The 12330-nt window shown below is 33.6% G+C and overlaps 1 protein-coding gene across 1 annotated transcript; it reads right to left on the bottom strand.

The window, feature by feature from the left end:
• Positions 1-11381: 11381 nt before the first annotated feature.
• LOC119666237 (uncharacterized protein K02A2.6-like) lies at positions 11382-12080 on the bottom strand. Its single transcript, XM_038075517.1, has one exon. It carries the CDS (start codon positions 12078-12080, stop codon positions 11382-11384), a length of 699 nt encoding a protein of 232 aa, XP_037931445.1.
• Positions 12081-12330: the final 250 nt, after the last annotated feature.

Below are 12330 nucleotides of genomic sequence, written 5' to 3'. Positions count from 1 at the left end.
AGTATCAGGGTTGATCATCCTTCCTTTTAAAATTACTAAAACTAGATCTGATTCTTTTTATTGTGAAGTCTTAAAAAAGATTTGAATTTATAAAAGAATAACAGTAAAAAAAAATTGTGAATTGTGAAATTTCAAGCTTCTTGTATATTAGAATCTAAAATCTTATAGACAATAACAATATATCGAACGAATTTCCATCAGAATTTCGTAATATTTACTACAAAGTTTATAATATTTTTGATCTATCTAGAATTACACAAGAATTTATTATAAAATATAGTCTTATAGAATACAAATAAAAATTATTTTATTTAATCTTTTATAATCTATATAATTCTAAAACCACTCATGTCATTTGATTATGACATCAAAAACTCTTACGAACTAGTGTCAGACGCCGCGTTTAAATAAAACACATCCGCGTACTTAAGAGTGTCCCGTCAAACTTACTTTCATTTCTTTATTATAATTCTTACACTACTACACTCCGAGAGCATAACAAGCATGAGAGCATGAAAAGATACATATGAGCAATACTACAAAAGAAGTAACAATATGAGCAATAAATAAAAATAAAAAAGAGTAACAGTTCGACCATCCTGATATTAACTCGTTCTCGAGTTACAAGTTTACTATATGTTAATATCGTAATCTTTATCGTAGTCATCGTCGACTGTAGGAAATAATGAACACCATGGTTTCAGTTTATCACTGCTAATGACTGTGCTATACCGACGCTGTTTTCTTTTTTCACCTACCATGTCTCCAATGACATACCTGTCAAATAGCAAAACTTTCTTTACTTCGTATGACCCGCGATTTTTAATGCCAAGCTTTCTTGACTCGCCTGTGCTTGGACTCACGACACGCGCTTAATTCGTGGCTATTGATATTGACATTTTTATCTGTTGCAGCAGCAAACAGTTTATTTCCACTGATGTCTTTTAACGGAAAATCGTTAATTAGTTTAATGGAGGAATATTTTGTTGTCGAATTTATTGTTGTATTTATCTTCCATTGTAAGCAACGAAGTTTTGTGTTCCAATCTTTTGTGTGTGATGACGATGACGAGAGAGGTTTTCGTTAATCTAACAGCGACAGTTACAACATATCTAGTTAGTGCATCAACGATCACTATGATATATTCATTACCACTGCAGCTTCTAATGAAAGGTCCTAGATGGTTCATATGTATTACCTCGAACGGCACCCTTGGTATCTCAATACCATATAGTTGACATTCTTTCTTTGCCGTACTTCGATTGTAACAACATTCAACGCAGGATTTGATGTACTCCTTAACAAAATTTCGACATCGGGGAAACCAAAAATGTTGTTTAATATGTTTTATTGTGTCATCCACACCTGGATGACTAGCATCATCATGGCAAAGTCTCACAATTCTCCATCGTATTCCTTTCGGTATGACCAGTAAATCTTTCCCATCATGATGTCTTCCATAGAGCCAATTTCCCTTTAAAATGAATTCTTTCTCATGCTGCTCTCGCTGTGTTGAATCGATACGTCTTTTTAAAATATCAATAATCTGTTGTAAATTTGCATCTTGCTGTTGCATCGTCAAAATCAAATCCTCATTTGAAATGTCAATCATCATTATATTTGCAGACACATCATCCACTTCGCATGGCAGTTCAACAGGAGCTCGACTCATTGCATCAACATGAGCCATTCATTTACCTGCGCGATGGCTGGAAGTGTAATCATATTCCAGCAATTTTAACAGCCATCGTGCGACTCGTGGAATCATTGGTGTTACTGTTTTAATACTGGAAATAGCTGAACAATTCGTAATAATTTTAAAATGTGTGCCCAAAAGATACATTCGAAAACATTGACATGCTTTAACTACCGCTAAAACTTTAAATTCATATCCATGATATTTACTTTCAACATCTATACATAACCGAATAAAATATGCTATGGGGTGCAAGTCCAATACTACTTGCGTCAGTATGAAGTTCTTGTTCTTTGTTAATGTCATATATTCCCAAAAGCGGCTCATTAGCTAACAATTTAATTAGTTTGAGGAAAGCACTTTCAGATTCCGATGACCATTTAAAAGCAATATTCTTTCTCGTTAACTGTGTAACGGATGAGCATTTTTCGCATAGTTTTGAACAAATTTCCTGAAGTAACCTGTTAGTCCCAAGAAACGTCTGACTTCTGTTACATTCGTTGGTAAACGAAATTGTGTTATCGCAATGGTTTTTGTTAGACCAGGTTTTATGATGACCTAAAAACGATACACTGCTTTTCATGAAAAAAAAATATCGAAAAGAGTAATGTCAAGCCTTCAATACGAATAATTTTCAAAATTTTCTAAATTATCAAGCCCTTCTTGTGCTGTTTCAGATGCCACAATGACTTCATCGACGTAACTAACCACTTTAACTCTCAGCGGTTTCATAAGTTTCATCATTTTTTGAAATATGGACGGAACGTTTTTGAAGCTAAATGGCATTCGATTAAACTCATAGTTCCCATTATGAGTGACGAACGCTGTCAGCTTTTTCGATGATTCAGCAATTTCAATCTGATAATAACCTGACATCATATCCAAAGTCGTGAAAAATCTTTTTTTACCATTCGATTTTGGTACAAGAACAATAGGAGACAGGTATTCTGAAGTTGATGTTCGAATAATATTTAACTCTAATAATTCGTCAACACTTCGTTCCACGACATCCTGTTTAGAAATTGGTAATTTGTAAGGTTTTTTTGTTATCGGCGTTGGAGATGTAACCGCGATCTCCATTTTCGTTGTTTTCGTCTTACCGAGTTTATTTAGATTTTCGCCAAAACAATCATAATATTTATTTAATAAATTAAGCAACTCATTTTGTTCGTTTACCGAAAAATTCTCGTTGCACTTAAAATTTTCGGGTGTTATCGCAAACAATGAGTCAACACTGATAATAGCGTCATATGCCATGGTATCATCTTCGACCACTAGCATTTCGCACTTGTACTTTTGTTATTCGAAAGTTTTGTCAACTTATCGGTCTTTTCGGAACACAAATATTCGCTACCGGCAAAACCGTTTAAAGTGTTTACACATTTTCTTCGTTTGCACTTCAATATAATGGCTATATTACGCTTAATTATAGACACGTCACTGCCTGAATCAATCAAAGCGTTACATAAGATATTGTTAATATATATTTGTTTAATTATTATACCAGGTTTTTCAATCGCATTTACTGGATTTCGTTTATTACACGTTTTTGTGTCATGGTTTCCTGAACACATTGAACAACGCGGCTTTCGTTGCGGTTTTGCACAATTTTTCGAAATGTGCCCATACTCCCGACAATTATAACAAACCGGTCCCGTTTTTACCATTATAATGAACAAATATAACACCAAAATGTACATTTTTTGATATTTAATTGTAATAAATATTGAAGCACGTTCCACAACTAACATAGTTGTGATTTTAATAACCCCTTTTTCGAAAAAAAGTAAATAGGTAAGTGATTAGACATGATAAAACATATTTTTAATTTGTTAAAGAAACGATTTAAGACTATTCCAAAGATTTCTAAATTTATTAATTAATAAAAAAAAATGAGAGGAATTTAAACCTAATTCTGTAAATCAATATTTATCACACTTTAAAATATTATTGTTTTTAACCAAGTTGCCAAAGTATCAGGGTTGATCATCCTTCCTTTTAAAATTACTAAAACTAGATCTGATTCTTTTTATTGTGAAGTCTTAAAAAAGATTTGAATTTATAAAAGAATAACAGTAAAAAAAAATTGTGAATTGTGAAATTTCAAGCTTCTTGTATATTAGAATCTAAAATCTTATAGACAATAACAATATATCGAACGAATTTCCATCAGAATTTCGTAATATTTACTACAAAGTTTATAATATTTTTGATCTATCTAGAATTACACAAGAATTTATTATAAAATATAGTCTTATAGAATACAAATAAAAATTATTTTATTTAATCTTTTATAATCTATATAATTCTAAAACCACTCATGTCATTTGATTATGACATCAAAAACTCTTACGAACTAGTGTCAGACGCCGCGTTTAAATAAAACACATCCGCGTACTTAAGAGTGTCCCGTCAAACTTACTTTCATTTCTTTATTATAATTCTTACACTACTACACTCCGAGAGCATAACAAGCATGAGAGCATGAAAAGATACATATGAGCAATACTACAAAAGAAGTAACAATATGAGCAATAAATAAAAATAAAAAAGAGTAACAGTTCGACCATCCTGATATTAACTCGTTCTCGAGTTACAAGTTTACTATATGTTAATATCGTAATCTTTATCGTAGTCATCGTCGACTGTAGGAAATAATGAACACCATGGTTTCAGTTTATCACTGCTAATGACTGTGCTATACCGACGCTGTTTTCTTTTTTCACCTACCATGTCTCCAATGACATACCTGTCAAATAGCAAAACTTTCTTTACTTCGTATGACCCGCGATTTTTAATGCCAAGCTTTCTTGACTCGCCTGTGCTTGGACTCACGACACGCGCTTAATTCGTGGCTATTGATATTGACATTTTTATCTGTTGCAGCAGCAAACAGTTTATTTCCACTGATGTCTTTTAACGGAAAATCGTTAATTAGTTTAATGGAGGAATATTTTGTTGTCGAATTTATTGTTGTATTTATCTTCCATTGTAAGCAACGAAGTTTTGTGTTCCAATCTTTTGTGTGTGATGACGATGACGAGAGAGGTTTTCGTTAATCTAACAGCGACAGTTACAACATATCTAGTTAGTGCATCAACGATCACTATGATATATTCATTACCACTGCAGCTTCTAATGAAAGGTCCTAGATGGTTCATATGTATTACCTCGAACGGCACCCTTGGTATCTCAATACCATATAGTTGACATTCTTTCTTTGCCGTACTTCGATTGTAACAACATTCAACGCAGGATTTGATGTACTCCTTAACAAAATTTCGACATCGGGGAAACCAAAAATGTTGTTTAATATGTTTTATTGTGTCATCCACACCTGGATGACTAGCATCATCATGGCAAAGTCTCACAATTCTCCATCGTATTCCTTTCGGTATGACCAGTAAATCTTTCCCATCATGATGTCTTCCATAGAGCCAATTTCCCTTTAAAATGAATTCTTTCTCATGCTGCTCTCGCTGTGTTGAATCGATACGTCTTTTTAAAATATCAATAATCTGTTGTAAATTTGCATCTTGCTGTTGCATCGTCAAAATCAAATCCTCATTTGAAATGTCAATCATCATTATATTTGCAGACACATCATCCACTTCGCATGGCAGTTCAACAGGAGCTCGACTCATTGCATCAACATGAGCCATTCATTTACCTGCGCGATGGCTGGAAGTGTAATCATATTCCAGCAATTTTAACAGCCATCGTGCGACTCGTGGAATCATTGGTGTTACTGTTTTAATACTGGAAATAGCTGAACAATTCGTAATAATTTTAAAATGTGTGCCCAAAAGATACATTCGAAAACATTGACATGCTTTAACTACCGCTAAAACTTTAAATTCATATCCATGATATTTACTTTCAACATCTATACATAACCGAATAAAATATGCTATGGGGTGCAAGTCCAATACTACTTGCGTCAGTATGAAGTTCTTGTTCTTTGTTAATGTCATATATTCCCAAAAGCGGCTCATTAGCTAACAATTTAATTAGTTTGAGGAAAGCACTTTCAGATTCCGATGACCATTTAAAAGCAATATTCTTTCTCGTTAACTGTGTAACGGATGAGCATTTTTCGCATAGTTTTGAACAAATTTCCTGAAGTAACCTGTTAGTCCCAAGAAACGTCTGACTTCTGTTACATTCGTTGGTAAACGAAATTGTGTTATCGCAATGGTTTTTGTTAGACCAGGTTTTATGATGACCTAAAAACGATACACTGCTTTTCATGAAAAAAAAAATATCGAAAAGAGTAATGTCAAGCCTTCAATACGAATAATTTTCAAAATTTTCTAAATTATCAAGCCCTTCTTGTGCTGTTTCAGATGCCACAATGACTTCATCGACGTAACTAACCACTTTAACTCTCAGCGGTTTCATAAGTTTCATCATTTTTTGAAATATGGACGGAACGTTTTTGAAGCTAAATGGCATTCGATTAAACTCATAGTTCCCATTATGAGTGACGAACGCTGTCAGCTTTTTCGATGATTCAGCAATTTCAATCTGATAATAACCTGACATCATATCCAAAGTCGTGAAAAATCTTTTTTTACCATTCGATTTTGGTACAAGAACAATAGGAGACAAGTATTCTGAAGTTGATGTTCGAATAATATTTAACTCTAATAATTCGTCAACACTTCGTTCCACGACATCCTGTTTAGAAATTGGTAATTTGTAAGGTTTTTTTGTTATCGGCGTTGGAGATGTAACCGCGATCTCCATTATAACAAACCGGTCCCGTTTTTACCACACGAGTTACACTGGAGTCACTGTTATTTTTATTCGGCATATATTGATTATCATTGTAACGTACTGCTGGTCTTCGTACGCTTACATTACTGTTCTGCAACGACCTCACAAAAGCAATTTTTAAATTGCATAGCAGATAATGTCTTCCGCAACCCGTCGTCATACAGCCCGATGGTTACATATCTTACGACCACTTGGTCTTCGAGTTGTCCGCGGCGTCCAATAGCTAACATTCGATAGTAGTACTCAACAACGCTTTCATTTTTTCTCTGCTGATTGCTCATTAACTGCATATGAATATCAGCAGCATTTAAAACACACGGAAAATCATTTAAGAATGCGACCACAAATTCACCCCAGCTACGAAATACTGGTTGCGAATCGATCCACAATTTTGCGGCACCTCTCAATTTACTTCTTATAGCAAATAGAACAATATGGTCATTCCACTGGTATGCATTCTTTAATTGCTCAACACTTTGAACAAACTGCACTGATGTGACGTCATCACTGTTGTCGAATGACGGCAAAACATCTATAATTTCTCGTATGTTACAGTAGTTACTCGCACTCTGCATTGCCATAGCAACATTCGAACACACATTTGTTTCATACTGCATACGCAAATTGGTTTGACCTTGTCTGTTCTGCATATACGGTACATATTCTGCTGACGTAGCAGCTGGAGTTATGTTTGGTGCGACTAACGGCGACTTTGGCACATACTCAGGGGTTAAAAAGATTACAGCCGCCAACGTAGACACATTAGGCACATTCATTACAAGTGATGCTTGCAGAAACCACACTGTGCTTGTTGATGCACACGCATATTTATTCATGCATTGGTTCGGTACAGTCATCGAAGGAAAAGAAACACTCTCTGTATCTGCTGTAGTTGTAGTTTGACTTGTTGCATGTAGAGCAGTATTTCGCACAAAATACTTGTTCGCATTTAATTCCGGCATCGACGTCGCCACCGCATTGTATTAATGACTCCAATGTCCGCTGGAAAATCATCCAAATCAATTGCATTTTCCATTGTGTTCGAATCCATTATATCCACTAATAACTGTCTACACTTATTGCAATTACCTTATTAGTTGCACTCTTTATTCAATTTCTTCTTCACTTCTGATTCTGTCAGACTGCGAGTTTAAATAAAACACGTCCGCGTACTTAAGAGTGTCCCGTCAAACTGATTTTCATTTCTTTATTATAATTCTTGCATTACTACACTACGAGAGCATAACACTCAAGAGAGCATAAAAAGATACATATGAGCAATACTACAAAAGAAGTAACAAAATGAGAAATAAGTAAAAATAAAAAGAGTGACAATAGGATACAACATATTACGATAAAAAACAGTAAAATTTTATTCTTATTCAATATGTGTATATGTACTTATAAAAGTCGAAAACTGATGTCATTGGATTATAACATCAAAAACTCTTACGAGCTAGTAAATAGAATACAGCATATTACCATAAAAAACAGTAAAATTTTAATCTTATTTAATATATCTCTATGTACTTATTAAAGTCGAAAACTGAATACTGTATATTTTATTAACAAAATCATTGAAATATGCGACAGCACATTTAAGAAACAAAATTTCAATAGAACTTACAAATCAAACTACAATAATCCAACAAAATGAAATTTGTTGTGCCTTCAAAACCCTATGTGGTACTTAAAAAAGAATTTCTTAAATAACAAAAAAAAATCAATAAGCAGTACTGAATAATGTAGTATACAAAATAAACTGTGAGTGGTACGAAGAATTGAAATTATGATGAGCGCTAAATAAAAAAATAGATAAGCATATCTCGTATCTGATTAAAGCATTTACTATTAATTCCAAAGACTTCTCATGGCTTCTTTAGATTTCCATGCAACAACTCACGCATCGAACTAATATCTGGGAAATTTAACGATCAAACAAAATTACCTGGTACTTAACAAAAAATATATCATGTAATTACAATGTTTGAAATGAGTTTCGAACTTGTCAACAACAGTTCTAGATTCGTTATGTTTGATTTGATTATAATTTCCAATCAATTTAAATAACTGCAACAGAATGCAGATCATCTACGAGATGGCATACATATATTATATGTATATATATGTATCTAGAAGAGAACTTACACAAGTGCACCTAATAAGAGATTATTTTACTCCTTCTTTTAAATTATTTTTTGTTTGGAAATGACCAGCACTAGGTCCGGGAAATATGATACTGGACGAATTTTAAGCGATATTTGCTGGTTTGCTATCGTTATATAGAAAGTATCGACATAGCCGCTTTTTTCCTAACACATTTTCGAAAATTTGTTAAGAAACCATTTTGCTCTAGAAAAGTAAATTGACATCATTACTTTAGTTGCTGTATTTTTTGCCTGTTACAATTTTATTAAAGGAGTTGGACCCTCCATTTTTAATGAAAATACAGTCAAACTTCCATAACTCGAAGTCCAATTTTGCAAAGAAATGGTTGACTTATGGAGACTTCCAGTTAGAGAATTTTTTAATTTTTTTTTATTTTTGAAAAAAACTCGAATTACATTTTAAGATATTTATTTATTTGCAATCAAATAAAGCACAGAAGTTATAGTGAAGTAAAATATTCAGAAATTACCGCTTGGGACTTTAATTTTTTTCTTAATTTCAGTAAAAAGAGCTTCTACTTCATTTCAAGCCTTATAATGATCATCAGTTGTAATATCATTCGATGCAAATATATATTCTGAATTTTGAATAAGTCTTCTATTTTATTCTTGGAAGGCTGATGAACAATTACATCCGCCGAACCCTTATCATCACTTTCCGCTGCGCTTAGAATTGGATACAGTAATTTAGAGCTATAGTACTTAATAATATCGTCATCTGTAGGTGAGGTTGATCTACAAATTTCATTGTCAAGCTTAATATAATCGTTAAGAGTAGCATTGGAAGTGATTTTATTTACTTTAAACCACGCCGTCAGAAATTGGTATTTGCATAAAGAAGCAATATAAGGAAGAAAAAATTAAACTTCTGGCTTGAAAAAAGTGACTTTCCCTAACAGCAAAATGCATTTGCACTTAAAACAAAAATTCTACTTATAGAATGTACTTTCATATATTCCTATAGGCATGGAACAAAATTTTTGTTCGAGTTATAGAGAAATTCGAGTCATAGAAGTTCGAGTTATGAAAGCAGAATTGTATGTAATTTGCTCTCTAAAACCTTGGTGCACTGTTTTTGGTTCGAGTTATAGAAAATTTGAGTGATAGAAGTTCGAGTTACGGAAGTTTGACTGTATTATTTAAAACGAACTCAAGCCTTTTTTAAGTTTTAGTTTAAATTGGAAGAACCAATTCTTCTTATTTTTTCATGAAGAAAGAACGGTAAAACATTAGTCAGTTCGTGAAATTGCAATTTCTAACCCAAAAAAGCAACAATACCAGCAAAATAGCGTAAATGAGGTAAATGACAATGTAGTAAAGGATTACATCTGCCTTGCAAAGTGCTGTGGATAGTGGTTGTCATTTTCAAACAAATTTGCAAAGTAACTTACATTGTATATATATACATTGTGACCGAAAAGTTTTCGGTCACTCTCATTTAAAATTCGCGCGCTGTATATTTTTCGATATTTTAAGTTTATGTAGTTTGGCAGCAATTAAGGACAATTACTATGCCAAAAATGAGCGCGCTCTGTCAGACAGTTCGTTTACGGCAGCTGTTGAAACCAGTTCACCTCAGTAGTGCGTTGCGAAAAAAACAATGGAAAAAAATATTGAACAAAGAGTTTGCATCAAATTTTGTGTTTCGAACGAAATTTCGTGTGCAGAATCGTTGCGAATGCTACAAAAGGCTTATGGGGAATCAGTTTTATCGAAAACTCAAGTTTATGAGTGGTACAAAGCCTTTCAGGACTGTCGTACGACCGTCGAAGACATGCCGCGTTCTGGACGACCTTCGACCTCTACCACCGACGAAAACATTGAAAAGGCAAAGGAAATCGTGTTCAAAAATCCTCATGTGAGTGTTAGAGAGATAGCACGAGAGCTAGGCATCGGTCGTGAGATGGCTCGTTTGATTTTGGTGGACAATTTGTGTATGCGACGTGTCAACGCCCGGCTTGTTCCGATTCACCTCAATTTGTTCAACATTATCAACGATTTTAAGGCCAAACATTCAATAAATACCATCGAACAGCCACCGTATTCACCTGATCTTGCACCGTGTGACTTTTTCCTGTTTCCCAACCTCAAATTACCACTCAGAGGAACGCGTTTTGAATCCATAGAAGACGTAAAACAGAATTCGCAGAGGGAACTCAAAGCCATACCGGAAAACGCCTATAAAAAATGTTTTGATGATTGGAAGAAACGTTGGCATTTGTGTATCGCTTCTAATGGAGCATATTTTGAAGGAGATAAAATAAATATTGATGAAGATTAAGAATTTTGCGTTTTATTTAACTTTTCCGGAAGCTTTTCGGTCACAATGTACTAGATAATAAATTTTGGAAAAGACATGCAAACTAGATAATTTACGAATTTTGTTCATTTTAAGCGATTCTTTACAGCTTTTGATTAATTTAAGCTATAGTAATATAAAAAAATTGAAAATAATTGCAATATTGCTCAAATAAATAGCAAGATTACAGAAACAAGTCAGAAATACTAAATTTTCAAAATATTTGTTATATATTGATATATTTCTTTGTTCAGAATATTTTATTTTCTTGTTGGAACAATACGTTCACAATTATAATTACTTAAATCTATATTTTTTGTAAAAATGTGCACGCGCCTTTTTTACTATTTCCTCGCATAAGACAGCTGATCACATTAGTGATGCCATCTCGTTACGATCATTGATTTTATATCGTAACACCTTCCCTCTTCAAAATGTCTTACTGTGGTTGAAACCTAGTTACTGCTTTGCGATTACGTGTTGTCCTACGAAGAACAGGTGATGTAGCCGTTGTAATTGTTGTAGACATTATGGATAACTCGGTTGGCGATGCCGATAGTGGTGGAATCTTAGGCAGTGTCTGATTGTTGAGTACTTTTGTAGACTGATCTGATTGTTGCGGTAAGTCATACACATCTAGTGCAGCTTCCCAAAATCTGTGGTTATTATTTTGGTCGTGGTAGCGCTTTCGTAATTGATAACAATGAACACGAATTACTTTTCCATTGTTCAGAGCAACATTGTACATTACTTTTCCTTTTTTCTCAATGACTTCCCCAAGCATCCATTTGAAATGGTTAACTCCATTTGGAATACTGACGTATATTTTATCTAATATAAAGTATTTTGTTTCCTTAGCACCGTGCCTTTTGTTAAATTGCTTTTCCATTTTGAATTTATTTGGACTTAACTTTGCATTGTGTAGCTTGTTTGGCTGCAGCAAATCTAAATCTATTCTCATTTTCCTTCCAAACATGACTTCTGCTGGAGATCGTTTCTCTGGTGAGTTTACATTCGGTATTGAACGATATGTCTGAAGAAATGTGCATAAATTTTGTGTAATCGTCCCCTCTCCTTCTAATTTTTTTAAAAATCGTTTGGAAGTGTCTACAAACCTTTGAGCTTGACCATTCGACATTGGATAGTAAGGGCTGGAATAAAGATGTTCAACGAAGTTGTTTTAAGAATTGTTCAAAATGTTCACTACGAAACTGTGTGAAATATTATGGAACTGTGTTAATATTAAAAGAAAATTGAGCCCACAAAAAATGACTAATAAGTCAAATTTAAAATTGACTTTGAAAATTATGACAATTTACTGACGTGAAAAGTGTTCAAGTGTTCTTGTAACCAATCTTTCTAAATTAATTGACTCCAAGTCTTTCTAT

The sequence above is a fragment of the Teleopsis dalmanni genome, chromosome 1 (genome assembly GCF_002237135.1).
Source record: "Teleopsis dalmanni isolate 2A chromosome 1, ASM223713v2, whole genome shotgun sequence".
NCBI lineage: Eukaryota > Metazoa > Arthropoda > Insecta > Diptera > Diopsidae > Teleopsis > Teleopsis dalmanni.
Note: the sequence above shows the minus strand (reverse complement) of the source record. Positions and strands in the feature narration are given on the sequence as shown.

What these genes read in the sequence shown, in the direction of transcription:
- LOC119666237 (XM_038075517.1), bottom strand. Translation starts at nt 12,080, where the DNA reads ATGTCGAATGGTCAAGCTCAAAGGTTTGTAGACACTTCCAAACGATTT.